At 48.1% G+C, this 17,650-nt stretch overlaps 1 protein-coding gene across 3 annotated transcripts; it reads right to left on the reverse strand.

The window, feature by feature from the left end:
* Positions 1–310: 310 nt before the first annotated feature.
* On the reverse strand, positions 311–17,423 carry CALU (calumenin). 3 transcript variants are annotated; one of them, XM_039345709.1, is made up of 7 exons: positions 17,274–17,423; positions 11,828–12,064; positions 6,997–7,190; positions 5,110–5,276; positions 3,967–4,027; positions 2,836–3,035; positions 311–1,861 (listed from the first exon to the last, which is right to left on the reverse strand). In XM_039345709.1, exons 2-7 carry the CDS (start codon positions 12,052–12,054, stop codon positions 1,757–1,759), a joined length of 954 nt encoding a protein of 317 aa, XP_039201643.1. In that variant the 5' UTR covers positions 12,055–12,064; positions 17,274–17,423; the 3' UTR covers positions 311–1,756. The 3 variants fall into 3 exon arrangements, with proteins under 3 accessions (XP_039201643.1, XP_039201646.1, XP_039201642.1); XM_039345712.1 differs by lacking the exon at positions 6,997–7,190 and adding an exon at positions 7,243–7,436 and having other exon boundaries at positions 11,828–12,180; positions 17,274–17,403; XM_039345708.1 differs by having other exon boundaries at positions 11,828–12,180; positions 17,274–17,402.
* Positions 17,424–17,650: the final 227 nt, after the last annotated feature.

The raw sequence follows: 17,650 nt of genomic DNA on the forward strand, positions 1-17,650 counted from the left end.
CGATTAGTGTTACGAAGGCCAACGGGAAAGCAAGCTTACATCCTAGGCGTATCCTAGCCTGTGCACCTAGCAAAACCCCTTGGGGGTTTTGTAAGGGGTGTGTGTGGGTGTGTAAAAAAAACCTAGCATTTCAACTTTGCAAACACTGCAGGAGCCGGACGTTCAGGAGAGAGGAGCAGATCCAAACCAACGCAGCGCTCGGTTCGAAACCCACAAATCCATGCAACTTTTTGCCAAGCGGTCTTAGCAAACTGGCACCCCAAACGGGGGAATTTTAAGAAAGGGCGGCCGTTAATGCCAAGATATTTTCTCTGCTCAAATATTTTGTGTGTGTGTGTGTGTGTGTGTGTGTGTGTGTGTAAAAGATGCAGGAAGAGAGGGGATATGTTAATTTAGGAGTGTGCTTCTCTGCATTCCCTTCAGGAGCACGTTTCGGCTCGGAGTCTCCCCCCCCCTTGTGTTGGGCCAACTTTTTTTAATGAAAAAGGGCGGGGGTCTTTGAGGGCAGATCCCACCCTATATTCGACTCGGGGTCTGCCCCCCTGCATTGGGCCAACTGCTTTTAATAAGGGGGGATCTTTGAGGACAGATCCCACCCTGTATTCGACTCGGGGTCTGTCCCCCTGCATTGGGCCAGCTGCTTGTCATGAAAAAGGCACTTCAAAAATGCAGAATATCCAGGGGTCCTTAAAGCTGACAGCCGCCCCCTTTCTCCTTCTGAGCCTAAAGAGCAACTGGGGGGGTTCAACCCCCTACTCTACATTACCGAATGGTGGTCTAGCAAAGTCTAGGTTGGCTACTTCAACCTGGGACAGACCCGGTTCAGCCTTGCCTCTTCCAACATCTGCCGAGTAGCCGTTTTAATCCCGGAGTGGAAAACAAGCAGAGTTCACCAGCCTTGCATATGACACCAGTGTCCCAGGTACAACGCAGCTTGCAACATCGCCATGCGTGCGGCTCGTGCCGGAAAGATCCTCAAAATGACGCAACCGAGAGATGCTGGAGAAACCGAGGCACAGGGGCGTCGTTCCGGAGGATGTTTGGATGCCAAAATTGAGAGGAGATGCCGGAGGGAGATTTAAATCAAGATTTGTGCTGCCTTCAAGGCCGGAGCAGAGAAGCTAAAACGGGGTTGGCAAAATTGTCTGGTCGGCCTCTTCGAGTAGCGTAAAAGGTGGAAGAACAGGGGAGGGGTCCTTGAGGGCAAATCCCACCCCGCGTTTGACCCCCTCAGCCGCGTCTTGTTCTCCGGCGTTCGGACTTTGGTGGCTGAACACACCGATGTTAAAAAAAATAAAAATAAAAACGGAGGGGACAGGGCGGTCATCCTTCCCCGATAGGCCTAACGCGTTCTTCATTTCACACGGAACAAAAAAAAAAATAAAAAAAATAAAAAAAATAAACTTGAATTTGTTAGACTCAAAAGAACACGCAACTCTATTTAAAAAAAAGCAAAAATGAAAAAAAGCAAAACCTTGGGGTTTCAACCGAAGGCGACGTCTCGCAATACGGACCTCCCGCCTCGGAGGGAGTGAAGTGGGGGGGGGGAGGAAAAAAAAAATGAGGATGGGACCAATTGGGGGGTGGGGGGTGTTCTCCTCTCCCCCCTCCCCATTCTCGGCTGAAAGGGAGTCTTGATAGTAGAGAGCGTTTTTTTGTGTGTGTGTGTTAATCCCGAAACAGTAAAAACCGTACTTCCCCCCCCCCCACCCTGACCTTTCTTCCTTAAAAAAAAAAAAAAAAGAGGATTCGTGGCTTAGAATTCGTCATGCCGTACTAAGGCTTCTCCAAAGTCCGTGGCCTGGCTGCCCACAAAGAGGTCGTACTTGTCCACAACTTCTTCTCTGGTCAGCTTGCCGTCCTGGAAAAAGGGGAGGAACCCAGAGGTGAAGCCGCGAGGAGAGGACGGATGGCGTTCCCTAGTTGGGTCATGAAACGTCTGCGGGAAAAAGCACCGAGGATGCCACAGTCCTCCTCTTCCTCCATGCAAACCCCCCTCCCTTCTAGCACTGATGGTGTTCCCTAGCTGGGTCATGAAATGTCTGCGAGAAAAGCACCCAGCTCAGAGAGCACCAAGGACCCCCCACAGCCCTTCCTTCCTTCCTTCCTTCCTTCCTTCCTTCCTTCCTTCCTTCCTTCCTTCCTTCCTTCCTTCCTTCCTTCCTTCCTTCCTTCCTTCCTTCTCCTTTTCACTCCTTTCTAGCACTGATGACGTTCCCTAGTTGGGTCATGAAATGTCTGCGAGAAAAGCACCCAGCTCAGAGAGCACCAAGGACCTCCCCATAGCCCTTCCTTCCTTCCTTCCTTCCTTCCTTCCTTCCTTCCTTCCTTCTCCTTTTCACTCCTTTCTAGCACTGATGACGTTCCCTAGTTGGGTCATGAAATGTCTGCGAGAAAAGCACCCAGCTCAGAGAGCATCACGGACCCCCCACAGCCCTTCCTTCCTTCCTTCCTTCCTTCCTTCCTCTCTCCCTCCCTCCCTCCCTCCCTCCTTCCTCTACTACCCCTTCTCTTTCTCCTCTCCACTCTGCCTCCCCTCTAGCAGCGACGATGTTCCCTAGCTGGCTCACGACACCTCTGCAAGGGAACCACCCAGCTCAGGCAGCACCAAGGGTCCCATAGACAAAAGGCTGCCACGAGCCCCCCCCCCCAGGCCCGGGCACCCTATCCCAACCGGGCAGGGGGTGCATGCAGATCTGCAGTCCTGCCCCCCCTCCTTTCCAGCCCCCCCCCAGGTGGAGGAACAGGGGCCTTTGGTGGTCTCAGCTGAGCTGCTGAGAAAAAAACCTGGGCGGGAGGCAGGTGCCCCCCCACCCCTCTCCCCAGGCCTCTCACCTTGTCCTTGTCCGACTCGTACACCAGGTGCCGCGCTTCGGCCTCGGCGTGGTCGTAATCGGAGGGGAGGATCCAGTCTTTGGTCTCCTCCTTGTCCATCTTCCCGTCGTGGTTTTTGTCCCGGAACTCCACAAATTGCTCCCGCTCCGTCTTCACCCACTCGGGCTCCTCCGTGTCCCCGTCGTGGCTGTACATGTCCCCTGGGGAGGAAAAAAGCCCAGCGAGGGTCTCAGCGCTAAGTCCCACCACGTGCTGAACCGGCAGAACGCGGGTCGTCCTCGGCTTAACGACCAAAAAGGAGCCCAGCCTTCCCGTTGCTAAGTGAGACGGCTGTTTAAGTGGATCCAGAGGGTTAGGGGCCAATAGGCACATAAGGCTTACGTGATAAACCGCTCAGGAGAGAGCGCTGTAAAATGGGGGGGGGTTAAATAATAATAATAAACTTGGAAGGGACCTTGGAGGTCATCTAGTCCAACCCCCTGCTCAGGCAGGAAACCCTATACCATTTCAAACAAATGGCTGTCCAGTCTCTCCTTAAAGACTTCCAGTGTTGGAGCATTCACCGCTTCTGGAGGCAGGTTGTTCCACTGGTTAATTAGAGTGGAATGGAATGGAATAGAATAGAGCTGGAGTGACCTTGGAGGTCATCTAGTCCAACCCCCTGCTCAGGCAGGAAACCCTATACCATTTCAAACAAATGGCTGTCCAGTCTCTCCTTAAACAATTCCAATGATGAAGCATTCACTCCTTCTGTGTGTGTGTGTGTGTGTAAGCCTGAATGCTAAGTATCCCATTTTACGACCTCGCTTGCCATGACAGTTAAGCGAAACAGCTGCGGTCCTTAAGCGAATCCCCCCCCCCATTTGACTTTGCTTGTCAGAAGGTCGCAAAAGGGGATTACGTGACACACACACACACCCCCGGGACGCTGCAACCGTCGTAAATGTGAGTCAGTTGCCAAGTTTTGATCCTGTGAGCGGGGGAGGAGGCTGTAACGGTCGTAAGTGTGAAAAAGGGTCGTAAGTCCCTTTTTTCAGTGCCATTGTGACTCCGGTCACTAAACCAACTGTTGTAAGTTGAGGACCGCCCGTGTCTAGTTTTAGCGTCCAGTCCAGGGCCAAACCAGCTCACCTATGTATTCTTCCAAATTAATGAAGCCGTCTCCGTTCTTGTCGATGTCCTCCATGGTTTCCTGTAGAAAGAAGTCAGGGGCAGCGTTATTTACTTATTTCCCCGTTATTATTTTTATAAACAAGTAAAGACAGCGAACGTATTCATACTATTTCTTCCTATTGTCCTCGCAACAACAGCCCTGTGAGGTGGACTGGGATGAGTGAGGTCACGCAGCCGGTTTTCGGGCCTAAGGCGGGACTAGAACTCACCGTCTTTTAGTGATTGGCCCAGTCACCCAGCTGACTGGCATGCCTAAGGCGGGGCTAGAACTCACCGTCTCCTGGTGATTGGCCCAAAGTCACTCAGTTGGCTTTCATGCCTAAGGCGGGACTAGAACTCACCGTCTCTTAATGATTGGCCCAAAGTTACCCAACTGACTGGTAGGTCTAAGGCGGGACTAGAATTCACCATCTCCTGGTGATTGGCCCAAAGTCACCCAGCCGGCTTTCATGCCTAAGGCAGGACTAGAATTCACCGTCTCTTAATGATTGGCCCAAAGTCACCCAACTGACTTGCAGGCCTAAGGCGGGACTAGAATTCACCGTCTCCTGGTGATTGGCCCAAAGTCACCCAGCCGGCTTTCATGCCTAAGGCAGGACTAGAACTCACCGCCTGCCATTTGTAGCCTGGTGCTTTAACCACTAGGTTCAAGCATTAAGATTTATTTCACCTGAATCCCACTTTTTTGTTTCCTTCAAGACCTCAATTCAACTGACCCAGAACACAATGTGAAAAACACACACACACACACACACACACACACACACACACACACACACACACCAACCCAGATACAAAGAAAAAAAGAGATGAATTATAACCACCTCCACGTAAAGAAAAGCTGCAATTCAACCCCGGGGGAAACAGACAAACCGCCGAACGAATGCGAATCCTGACCAGGTCTGCTCCGGAGTGCAATGACAAAGGAGGAACCATCCCTTAACGACTGGGCGCTTCGCTTAACAACCGTGGCGGCAGAGGTCGTAAAGTGAGGTCAAAACTCCCTTCACAAATTTCTCGCTTAGCAACTTAAACCTGGGGCTCCGTGACCGTCGTAAGCCGAGGACTGCCCGTAGCTCGTGGCTAGGTTAGGCCACCCACCTGCACGACAATGTCCTTCATGTAGTCGTATTCCTCCGGGTGCAAGAACGCCGTGAACTCCTCCTTGGTGGCAATCAAGTCTCCGTCTTTGTCAGCCATTTTGAACCGCCGCTCGTCCCGCACCATCATCTGTTTGTAATTGAAGCCGTCGTCGGGGTCCGGATCATCTGAATGGCACAGATGGGGATGGGGGGGGGAAGGGAGTGTCACTGAGGCTCAACTGGACCGCCATCCAACCTCCTCACAGAGGTGGCACATCCCGGTCTAGCCAGCCCAGTTCAGGTAGTCGTTAAGCCGAGGACTACCTGTATTATTGCAACGCAATCGATGGGGGGGGGGGGGTTCCTTTGACAGTTGACATGTTCGTGAGTCAGGAAATCTTTCCTCAATGATAAAACCAGGATCAATTTTCAAGGTTTTTTTTTAATGGGGGGGGGGGGGAGATTGTCTGGAAAAGTTGCTTTTCCGGGTTTATCTCCTTCGGAATTGCGTTGCCTTGGGGAGCATGTGCGGATTGGCGTCCCTGGTTCTGTGACCCTACAAAAGTCAGGCCAAGAATGTGGTTTATCGGCACACGGCAATAAAATGCAGTTTGTCGCTAGGCCAGGGGCAGGCAACCTTGGCTCTTTTATGACTCGTGGACTTCAACTCCCAGAATTCCTGAGCCAACATGAGGGAACTATGTCCCCCTCATGACTTGCAGACTTCAATTCCCAGAATTCCTGAGCCAGCATGGGGGAACTATGCACCCCTCATGACTTGTGGACTTCAACTCCCAGAATTCCTCAGCCAGCATGGGGGAACTATGGCCCCTTCATGACTCATGGACTTCAACTCCCAGAATTCCTCAGCCAGCATGGGGGAACTATGGCCCCTTCATGACTCATGGACTTCAACTCCCAGAATTCCTGAGCCAGCATGAGGGAACTATGGCCCCTTCATGACTCATGGACTTCAACTCCCAGAATTCCTGAGCCAGCATGGCTCAGCTTGGAAACCTTTCCCTTTCCCCTCAGCGTGGCTGCCTCAGGAATTCTGGGAGTTGAAGTCCACCAGTCATAAAAGAGCCAAGGTTGCCTACTCCTGGCCTAGGCCCATCGGCAAGGCCGAGTAAGCAGGCCCGACTGAGAAGCCACCATTCCCTGGATGGTTTAATACAATCGAAAGCAGAAGCTGCCTTAAAAACTGACTTGCTTACACGGAGACCAATGCTCTCTCTACAGCTGCATTTTCCAACCTCTGCCACTGGAAGATGCCTGGACTTCAACTCCCAGAAACCCCCCAGCCAGCATGCTAATGAACATTAACCTTGTGGATTTCAATTCCCAGAACCCCTCAGCCAGCATGCTAATGAACATAAGCCTGTGGACTTCAACTCCCAAAATTCCCTGGCCAGCCATGCTTGAAGATGCGTGGACTTCAATTTCCAGAATCCCCTGGCCAAAGTGTTAATAAACTTTAAGCCTGGGGATTTCAAGTCCCAGAATTCCCTGGCCGGTCACGCCTGAAGATGCCTAGACCAACTCCCAGAATTCCCCCAGCCAGCAAGCTAATGAACTTTAAGTCTAGGGGATTCTGGGAGTTGAAGTCCACATTCTCTTCAAGGGGCAGAGGATGGGAAACACAAATCTGCTGACTTGCTATCAACAGCATTCATCTTAAAGAGTTAGGCCTAGCATGACACACACACACACCCTTGGCCTTTTTCAGCACCCTAGAGCCGAGAAGGGTCCCCAGGAGGTCATCCAGTCCAGCCCCTGCACGCTTCACCACCCCATCCCCGAGAGGGGAGCATCCAGCCCTCGCTTTGAAACCCCCCCCCAGTCAAAAAGGCTCCAGGGCTGCTTTCCAGCATGGCTGCCTCCCCCCCCCCAACTCGCCCCTTACCCAGGTAAGTGCCATAGGTGACATTCCTGTATTCCGCCCAGGAGATGAGGCCATCTTGGTCCAAGTCATACTCCTGCCACTGGCGCGCTACGTTCTCATAGACGTACTTCTTCTGCGCCTTCTTAATCCAGTCCTTCAGCTCCCCCTCCGTCACAAACCCATCCTTATCCGTGTCTATTTTGCCCACCATCGCGCTACAAGACAAAAGCGGGGCAGAGGGTCAGCCGGGGGGGAGAGTGGACCTACCTAAGACGTAACTGTAGGTGGCGTTTTTATACTCCTCCCACGAAACCAGGCCGTCCCCGTTGAGGTCGTGGCCCTTCCACTGGCGCTCCACGTCCTCGTAAATCCAGCGCTTTTGGGCAAACTTAATCCAGGCCTTCAGCTCCTCCACCGTGACTAGGCCGTCTTTGTCGGCATCGATTTTACTTACAATTTTTCTGTGGGGAAGGCAGAAAAAGAATGAGGATGATGATGAGGAGGAGGAGGAGGAGGAAGGTGCACGGGGGGGGGGAGAGAAGATACAGGGAGGGTGGGGTTGGGGAGCTGGGGAAAGGGGAGAGGGACAAGAAGACCAGACCCCAAAAGGCCAGTTTAGTTGTCATGGCCCACCAGAGCAGTATCTCTCCATCTTGGCAGCTTTAAGATGGGTGGACTTCAACTCCCAGAATTCCTTAGTCTGGTTTAAGGTTGAGTGGACTTCAACTCCCAGAATCCTTCAGCCTGGTTTAAGAGGGGTAGACTTCAATTCCCAGAATCCTTCAGTCTGGTTTAAGGTTGAGTGGACTTCAATTCCCAGAATCCTTCAGTTTTGTTTAAGGTTGCGTGGACCTCAACTCCCAGAATCCTTCAGTCTGGTTTAAGGTTGAGTGGACTTCAACTCCCAGAATCCTTCAGTCTGGTTTAAGGTTGAGTGGACTTCAATTCCCAGAATCCTTCAGTTTTGTTTAAGGTTGCGTGGACCTCAACTCCCAGAATCCTTCAGTCTGGTTTAAGGTTGAGTGGACTCCAACTCCCAGAATCCTTCAGTCTGGTTTAAAGTTGAGTGGACTCCAACTCCCAGAATCCTTAAGTCTTGTTTAAGGTTGAGTGAACTTCAGCTCCCAGAATCCTTCAGTCTGGTTTAAGGTTGAGTGGACTTCAACTCCCAGAATCCTTCAGTCTGGTTTAAAGTTGAGTGGACTCCAACTCCCAGAATCCTTAAGTCTTGTTTAAGGTTGAGTGAACTTCAACTCCCAGAATTCCAGTCTGGTTTAAAGTTGAGTGGACTCCAACTCCCAGAACTCTTCGGCCTGGTTTAAGTTGAGTAGACTTCAACTCCCAGAATCCTTAAGTCTTGTTTAAGGTTGAGTGAACTTCAACTCCCAGAATTCCTCAGTCTGGTTTAAGAGGGGAGGAATTCAATTCCCAGAATCCCTCAGTCTAGTTTAATTCAGCCAGACTGAATTCTGGGAATTAAAATCCACTCATCTTAAAGCTTGACAAACACCAGCATATAGGATGAAAACGCAACAGGACCTCATGGTGGATCCCATTAAGTAGGGTTTAAGATAAATCAGGTTTGTCAAACTGCCGGCCCATGGGCCGGATGCGGCATGCCGAAACCGCGCCCGCCCCATTGCCGGCAATGGAAAAAAAGTCGCAATACGTCACGACACGTCACATGACATTACAAGTTTGACACCCCTGAGATAAATGGTCATGTTGGTGTTTTCTAATTTCTGCTGCTTCTTTTTTAATTGCATTAAGTCTGTTTTATATATGTGCAGTGGAGGGAGGTAGGTAGGTAGGTAGGTAGGTAGGTAGGTAGGTAGGTAGGTAGGTAGAAGAGATAGAAGATAGATGATATATATAGAAGATATAAATAGATACGTAGACACATAGATGATATAGGATGGATGGATGGGTGGGTGGGTGGGTGGGTGGGTAGGTAGGTAGGTAGGTAGATAGATAGATAGATAGATAGATAGATAGATAGATAGATAGATAGATAGATAGATAGATAGATAGATATCCATCCCTCCATCCATCCATCCATGATGTATGTATAATCTATCAATCTATCAATTTCTATCTCTATCTATCTATCTATCTGTCTATCTATCTATCTATCTATCTATCTATCTATCTATCTATCTATCTATCTATCTCTATCATCCTCTTTCTATTTATCATTATTCTCTCTCTGTATTAATCTATTTATTATCCCATCGATTATCCGATCTATTTCTCTCTTTGTCTGTCTATCTATCTATCTTACCATCTCTTACTATCTATCTATCTCAGTGTTTCTCAACCTTGACAATTTTAAGGCACGTGGACTTCAACTCCCAGAATTCCACAGCCAGCGTTGCTGGCTGTGGAATTCTGGGAGTTGAACTCCACGTGCCTTAAAATTGTCAATGTTGAGAAACACTGATCTATCTGTCTGTCTCTCTGTCTAACACAGTGTTTCCCAAACTTGACAATTTTAAGGCATGTGGACTTCAACTCCCAGAATTCCACAGCCAGCGTTGCTGGCTGTGGAATTCTGGGAGTTGAAGTCCTCATGCCTTAAAATTGTCAAGTGTGGGAAACACTGGTCTAACATCTCTACCAATCTATCTATCCGCTCAACGTATCTATCATCCATCCTCTATCAATCTATCAATCCTAGCTTAATCCAAAACTAGAAAGTCCGATCCGCAGAGTATTTCCTTCTCCAATGGCCCAGCTGATAAATTTGGAAAAAAAAAAAAAAAAAAGTGGAGCGTTAAGAGCGGATTCAAAGGCCCATAATCCTGCTCTCTCCACCCCAACCCCCACCCCGAAAGCCTGGAACAGCAGAAGCATCAGAATTCAGAGCCAAATATAACCGCAGCTGTCAACTCCTGTGATCTGACACTTGGGCGCAGAGGGGGGGGGGGGGGGGGGGGGGGGGGGAGGGCAGCAGAGGGCCTTAGCCAAGTTCTTGCTTTCTTCCAGGCCTCTCACAAGCTGATGCAATAAAAAAAAAGTAGCAGTATATAAATGGACATTAATTAACGCAGTGTTTCCCAAACTTGACAATTTTAAGGCATGAGGACTTCAACTCCCAGAATTCCACAGCCAGCAACGCTGGCTGTGGAATTCTGGGAGATGAAGTCCACATGCCTTAAAATTGTCAAGTTTGGGAAACACTGCATTAATGTGCTGGTTTCTGTCCCCAGTGCCCCTCCTTAAGTGTGCTCCAATTAAGACGAAGAAAGCACTGGCAGCTTGGTCTCCGCTAGACTTTCATTATTATTCAATCAATCAATTAGGATAGAGCTGGGAGGGACCTCAGGAGGTCATCTAGCCCAACCCCCTGCTCAGGCAGGAAACCCTCTTCTCAAACGAGAGATCCGATCGAATTTCAGACAAGTGGCTGTCCAGTCTCTTCTTAAAAACCCCCAGGGATGGAGCACCCACCGCTTCTGGAGGCAAGCAGTTCCACTGGTTAATTGATCTGGGAGTACAGCATAATAGAATCAGCGAATCGGAAGGGACCTTAGAGGTCTTCTAGTCCAACCCCCTGCTGAGGCAGGAAACCCTGTACCATTTCAGACAAATGGTTCCTAAAAACTTCCAGTCTTGGAGCATCCACAACTTCTGGTGGCAGGTTGTTCCACTGGTTAATTGTCCTCACTCTCAGGAAGTTTCTCCTTAGTTCCAGGTTGCTTCTCTCCTTGATTGGTTTCCATCCGTTGTTTCTTATCTCGCTTTCTGGTCCTTTGGAAAATAAGTTGACCCCCTCCTCTTCTTTGGGGCAGCCCCTCAAATATTGGAAGACTGCTATCGGGTCCTCCCCCCCCCCAGTCCTTCTTTTCTCTAGACTGGCCATTTACGTGCGTGTCAGCAAACTAACAGATCAGCTGTCCAGCTTTGCAAGAAACACAGAGAAGAGCTATGCATACGAACTGGAGGGAGGGGGGGAATCAGTTTAATTCCGGCGAGTTTCCCCTTGAGAAAACAGAGGCAGAATTAAGAATTTGGGCTGAAAGACAGCAAGGAAAGTAAATGAGCTGGAAGGGATCAAGGTTTTGATGCAGAGGTTGTGTCCCGCCCTACATGACAAGCCAGGTGTGACACTTAATTTGCAAAGGCCTCGGCAATGCCACGTAGTTCTCGGCTTACGACCACAATGGTCAATACAGAATAGAATGTAGAATGGAACAGAATAGAAAACAGAATAGAGAATAGAATAGGAATAATGAATAGAACAGAATAGAATAAAATAGAACAGAATAGGAACAATGAAGAATAGAATGTAGAATAGAATAGAAAACAGAATAGAGAATAGAACAGAATTACAGAACAGAGAATAGAATAGAATAGAATAAGAATAATGAAGACTAGAATAGACTAGACTAGACTAGACTAGAATAGAATAGGAATAATGAAGAATAGAATAAAATAATAGAATAGAATAGAAGAGAAGAGAATAATAGAAGAGAATAGAATAATAGAAGAGAATAGAAATACAGAATAGAATAGAAATAGAATAGAATAGGAATAATGAAGAATAGAATAGAATAGAATAGAATAGAATAGAATAGGAATAATGAAGAATAGAATAGAATAATAGAATAGAATAGAAGAATAGAATAGAATAGAAATACAGAAAGGAAATACAGAATAGAATAGGAATAGAACAGAATAGGAATAATGAAGAATAGAAGAGAATAATAGAATAGAACAGAATAATAGAATAGGAATAGGAATATGGAGTAGAACAGAACAGAATAACAGAGTTGGAAGAGACCTTAAAAGTCATCTAGTCCAACCCCTGAGTGTCAGCTTCAGCTCACATTCAGCCAAGTGCATCTCTTACCCCAATCGCTCCTTGCTCTCCTCGGGAGTCAGCTGGTCAAAGGTCTTGGCCTCGTCCGCCCCCAGGAACGCATCATGGTCGTAGTCAAAGTTCTGGCCGTCGTCGTGGACCTTGTCGCTCAGCTGAGCATCGTGGTGGACACGCTCCTTCTTCTCGGTGGGTTTGCCCTGAGCGCAGAGGGCCCACAGGGCCAGGTACCCCACAACTTGCTGAACGCCCAGCACCATGGCTCAGGCCCTGTGGGATTCAAACAGCAGGAATGGAGTGGGAGGATTTGGGGCCCACGAAGGCGGTGGCTCAAACGGACGAGGAGAGATGTTCCCCCGTCCCCAAAGGCCGGAACCGAAGGTCACCTGGCAATATTGAAGACATCGTAAGAACCAGGACGGACCAAAGTTAATATCTAAGTCGGAGGGTCCAAAACCAGGGCCACTTTTAAGGAGTTGTGGACTTCAACTCCCAGAATTCCCCAGCCAGCCATGGGGAATTTGGGGAGTTGATTCCACCCATCCCAAGGCATGTTGGCTGGGGGATTCTGGGAGTTGAAGTCTACCCATCTCAAAAGCATGCAGTCTGGGGAATTCTGGGTGCTGAAGACCGGCCATCTTAAAGCAGGCTGGCTGGGGAATTCTGGGAGTTGAAGCCCAGCCATCTTAACGCAAACTGGCTGGGGAATTCTAGGAATTGAAGTCCACCCATCTCAAAGCATGCAGTCTGAGGAATTCTGGGAGTTGATTCCACCCATCTCAAAGCATGCCGGATGAGGAATTCTGGGAGCTGAAGTCCACCCATCTCAAAGCATGCCAGATGGGGAATTCTGGAATTATCCAAGGACTTCCACGCATTTCCCCAGATCCGGACCACGCTGTTCGCATTCCAGCCTACGGATCTATTTATACCCTCTCCGATCCTTTGAGATTTCTGCAGGGATCTCTTTTTTTCCCGCAGAAGCCAACTTATATATTTCCACCAGCCCCTCAGGACAAGGGACAGCCCCCCCAACACACACCCACAAACACACAGCCACAATGCCCAAAGAAAACCTTGGACAATTGACGTTTTGCTGCCCAACGGATCCCAAATTGTGACTGCAAATGTCACAGATCTTTCCGAAGACCTTTGAGGACCGTGGATTGTTGTCGTTCCACGCTGTGCTATTTTCGGGATCCCAGATCCAGCTGCTACCATCAAGATAGGTCAAGATGAGAGAAAGGGGAGGGAGATCTGTCCCTGGAACAGCCCCTTTTATAGGATCCTCCAGCAAAGGTCCTAGGACTTTGGTTTGTTTAATACAGGTGGTCCTCAACTTACGACAGCAACCGAGCCCAGAATTTATGTTGCTGCAGTGAGAAATTTGTTAGGTGAGTTTTCCCCCCATTTTATGATCTGGCTTGCCACGGTTGTTAAATGAATCCTTGCAGCTGTTAAGTTCGTCACATGGTCGTTAAGTGAATCCGGCTCTCCCCTTTCACTTTGCTTGTCCAAAGGTCACAAAAAGGGGATCACGTGACCACGGGGGGCGGGGGGGGAAATACCGCAACGGCCATGCGAAAAACGGTCCTGTCCCTTTTTTCAGTGCCGTTGTAACTTCGAACGGTCACTAAACAAAACTTTTGTAAGTCGAGGACCACCTGTGTAGTCCTGTTCATCTCAAGACCTATGACAAACCTGGGTAGCGCCAAACGATAAAAATGCAGAAAGCAACACACATACACACACAAAAAACCAACACAAAAGCCGTGAAAACCAGTAAAACCGTCAGATGGGCAGCTCACGAAGTTAAAAGAGGTTGAAAACAGTACAAAATTGTGTAATCCACGACTTACAACGGTCCATTTAGCGACTGAAGTTACAAGGGCACTCAAAAAAGTGACATGTCCATTTTCCACATTTACAACCTTTGCAATGGTCATGTGATCATAACTCATAGGTTTGACAACTGGCATGTATTTATGACAATTGCAGCGTCCCGGGGCCATGTGATTTATTTATTTTTGTCATATTTATGAAGTGTATATCATAGGTGGTGACCCTTTGAGAGCTGAATGCAACGAATTTTCATTTTAATGTATGCCAATTATTGTACAAAGTGACAATAAAGTTATTATTCTATTCTATTCTAGTCCCTAGTTTCTAATTATTCTATTCATTCCCTATTTTCTATTCTATTCTATTCATTCCATATTTTTATTCTATTCTATTCATTCCCTATTTTCTATTCTATTCATTCCATATTTTTATTCTATTCTATTCATTCCATATTTTCTATTCTATTCATTCCATATTTTTTATTCTATTCTATTCATTCCATATTTTCTATTCTATTCTATTCATTCCATATTTTTTATTCTATTCTATTCATTCCATATTTTCTATTCTATTCTATTCATTCCCTATTTTCTATTCTATTCATTCCATATTTTTATTCTATTCTATTCATTCCATATTTTCTATTCTATTCTATTCATTCCATGTTTTCTATTCTATTCTATTCATTCCATATTTTCTATTCTATTCTATTCATTCCATGTTTTCTATTCTATTCATTCCATGTTTTCTATTCTATTCATTCCATATTTTCTATTTTCTATTCTATTCATTCCATATTTTCTATTCTATTCATTCCATATTTTCTATTCTATTCTATTCATTCCATATTTTCTATTCTATTCATTCCATATTTTCTATTCTATTCATTCCATATTTTCTATTCTATTCTATTCATTCCATATTTTCTATTCTATTCTATTCATTCCATATTTTCTATTCTATTCTATTCATTCCATATTTTCTATTCTATTCATTCCATATTTTCTATTCTATTCATTCCATGTTTTCTATTCTATTCATTCCATGTTTTCTATTCTATTCTATTCATTCCATATTTTCTATTCTATTCATTCCATATTTTCTATTCTATTCATTCCATATTTTCTATTCTATTCTATTCATTCCATATTTTCTATTCTATTCTATTCATTCCATATTTTCTATTCTATTCATTCCATATTTTCTATTCTATTCATTCCATGTTTTCTATTCTATTCTATTCATTCCATATTTTCTATTCTGTTCATTCCCTATTTTCTATTCTATTCTATTCATTCCATGTTTTCTATTCTATACTATTCATTCCATATTTTCTATTTTATTCATTCCATATTTTCTATTCTATTCTATTCATTCCATGTTTTCTATTCTATTCTATTCATTCCATGTTTTCTATTCTATTCTATTCATTCCATATTTTCTATTCTATTCAGTCCATATTTTCTATTCTATTCTATTCATTCCATGTTTTCTATTCTATTCAGTCCATATTTTCTATTCTATTCATTCCATATTTTCTATTCTATTTGTTCTCTATTTTGTATTCCATTCTATTCTCTAGTTTCTATTTTATTCATTCCATATTTTCTATTCTATTCATTCCCTAGTTTCTATTCTATATTCTATTCTATAAAATAAAATAAAGAACATAATCAACAGAGAGCAGCATCCACGTTGCTCAAGGCGCAACCACTAAGCAAGCTTTCCACCAAGGACACAGGTGGTTAGAAATGTGAATGGATTTTATTACGGTGAGTTATTGAACCCAGGCCCTGCCTGAGAATTCGTGGAAAGGAAGCCACCATTAAGCCGGGCATTTGATCCATGGACCTGGGGATGGCATCTTGTTCACTCATTAACAAGAGGCACAAACTGGGAACAGATAAGGAATTATCTTTACTTCCGCAACAGCTGGGGAAGAGCTGAACATTCAGCCCGTATTCCCGAATATACAGGCAGTCCTCAAATTACATGCGTTCGTTTAGTGACCGTTCACACGACACGGGAAAAAGTGACCAATGACCGGTTCTCACACACTTACGACCGTTGCAGCAGCCGATGGGCACACGTTTAAAATTCAGACACTTGGCAAGTGTTTATTTGTGACAGTCGCAGTGTCCTGGGGTCCTGTCCCCTTTTGCCACCTTCCAACAAGCAAAATCAACGGGGGAAACCAGATTCACTTCACAACCCTGTGACTAACTGAACAGCTGCAGTGTTTTACTTAACGACTGTAAAAGAAAGGTCGTAAAATGGGGCAAAACTCACTTAGCAGCTGTCCTGTTTAGCACAGGAAATCTGGGCTCAGTTGTGGTGATATATGCAGGACAACTGTCTATAATAAAACATTTTGGTTTCCTTTTTTGTGGTGAGGCGCCACTAACCAGCCTGGGAAGGTAGAATCAGGTGAGCCCGGCTGGGGGATTCTGGGAGTTGAAGTCCACAAGCCTTTAAAAAGTTGCCAAGTTTGGAGAGACCCCTCCCTCCCAACCTACACAAACACACAGCTGTAAAACAGAAGCTCTGCTTCCCCCAGGGAACAAGCCAGTTCTGGCTGACCATGGGCACAATCTGGCCAGTAGGGCTTGTTGGGGAATTCTGGGAGTTGAAGTCCACAAGTCTTAATGTTACCTTTTTATAAGCGTAAAATAAAAGCTCGCCTTGAGAACGGGGCTCATACTGGTTCCGGCTGACCACAGGGACAATTGGACCTAAGGGGGGGGGTCCATGCTGGCCTCCCTCTGAGCAGGGATCAGGGCAAACCCCCCACCCCCCCACCCCCCCCACCCCAAAAAAGGTCCAACTTCCTTCTGGGGAAAGCAGATCCACTCCCAATGTCAGTCACAGCTGGAGAGGACGCAAGAGGCTACTCAGGACCCTCATCTTTGCCCCCAGGCCGGGCTAAGGCTGTCCTCAGATTCAGGGGTCAGCAGGCCCTCCTGGGACCCCTCCCCAAACCTTTCCCGGCATGCCCCACTAGGGGGGGACCTCCCAGAAGACCCCAGATGTGACCCCCCCCTTCCGGCTGCTATGGAACCCTCAGGTTCAGCTCGACCCTCTTTGGCTCCACCTGATCTGGAGCGGACGCAAAGGAGACCCCTCGCCGAGGGAGATCAACTCCCCACCCCCCCAGACCCCTCCCCAAATGGACAGGGGGGGTCCACCTCTCCATCACACACCCCCCGCCCCGCAGCCTGGCTGTCCCCTTCTGCCTAACCTTTCCAACCGGCTCTTTCCAAACAGGAAGGCTGCGGGCCACCCACCCACCCCCCACTCTCACCCCGCCCGCTGGGGACGATGGGGCCGGGAGTCCAGGCAGCCGGAGAGACTTCGCAGCTGGAACCCGGCCAGGCTGGTGAGTTGGCCGAGGGAGGGAGGGAGGGAAGGAAGCGCTGCCCGAGAGAGCCCTGCTGCCTGAACGGGCTGGGAGAGGAGGGATGGGGGAGGACTACAATGCCCATGCGCCGCAGCCGCGGGCGGGGAGCATGGGAGGTGTAGTACCCCCCCCCCGTCCTCAAGGCCGGGACAAGAGAGCGGGGGCTGTCTCCTTCGTTCCTCCCCCGGCTCCACTAAGCCGAAATCGCTGCCCGGTGCCCCCCCCCCGGTCCCCGCTTACCGTCCGCGGCAACGACGGAGAAGAAACGGCAGCGCGACTCGCCGGCGGACGACGGAGGAGAAGGGGGAGGAGCCGCGCAGGCGCAGCGACGCCCGCGGGCGCCCACGTGACGGCGGCCCAGGCCAACGCGGGCGAGCGCCGACGTCAGCCACGGCCGTCCGATTGGCTGCCAGAGGACCGAGGGTCCCGCCCCTCCCGGGAGCGGAGTATAAAAGAGCGATCGCTGGCCACGGCCCCGCAGTTGCCGCCGTGGCAGCGGCGCGGAAGCGGGGTGGGGTCACGCTTGGTGGGTGGGAGGAGTTTTGTGGCGCGGACGTGGGGAGACGATCTGAGGAAGCGCCGCGTAGCCATCCCGCCTCCGTCATGGGAATGAACAC

The sequence above is a fragment of the Crotalus tigris genome, unplaced genomic scaffold (assembly GCF_016545835.1).
Source record: "Crotalus tigris isolate CLP2741 ecotype Arizona unplaced genomic scaffold, ASM1654583v1 scf7180000017975.10810073628:1450386, whole genome shotgun sequence".
Taxonomy (NCBI): Eukaryota; Metazoa; Chordata; class Lepidosauria; order Squamata; family Viperidae; genus Crotalus; species Crotalus tigris.

Coding starts and splice junctions, on each gene's coding strand:
- CALU (XM_039345709.1), bottom strand. CDS start 12,054: ATGGTGCTGGGCGTTCAGCAAGTTGTGGGGTACCTGGCCCTGTGGGCC. Junction 4,028..5,109: donor TGAAGGACATTGTCGTGCAG/GTGGGTGGCCTA, acceptor TTCTTTCTACAG/GAAACCATGGAGGACATCGA. Junction 3,036..3,966: donor TAATTTGGAAGAATACATAG/GTGAGCTGGTTT, acceptor TTTCCTCCCCAG/GGGACATGTACAGCCACGAC.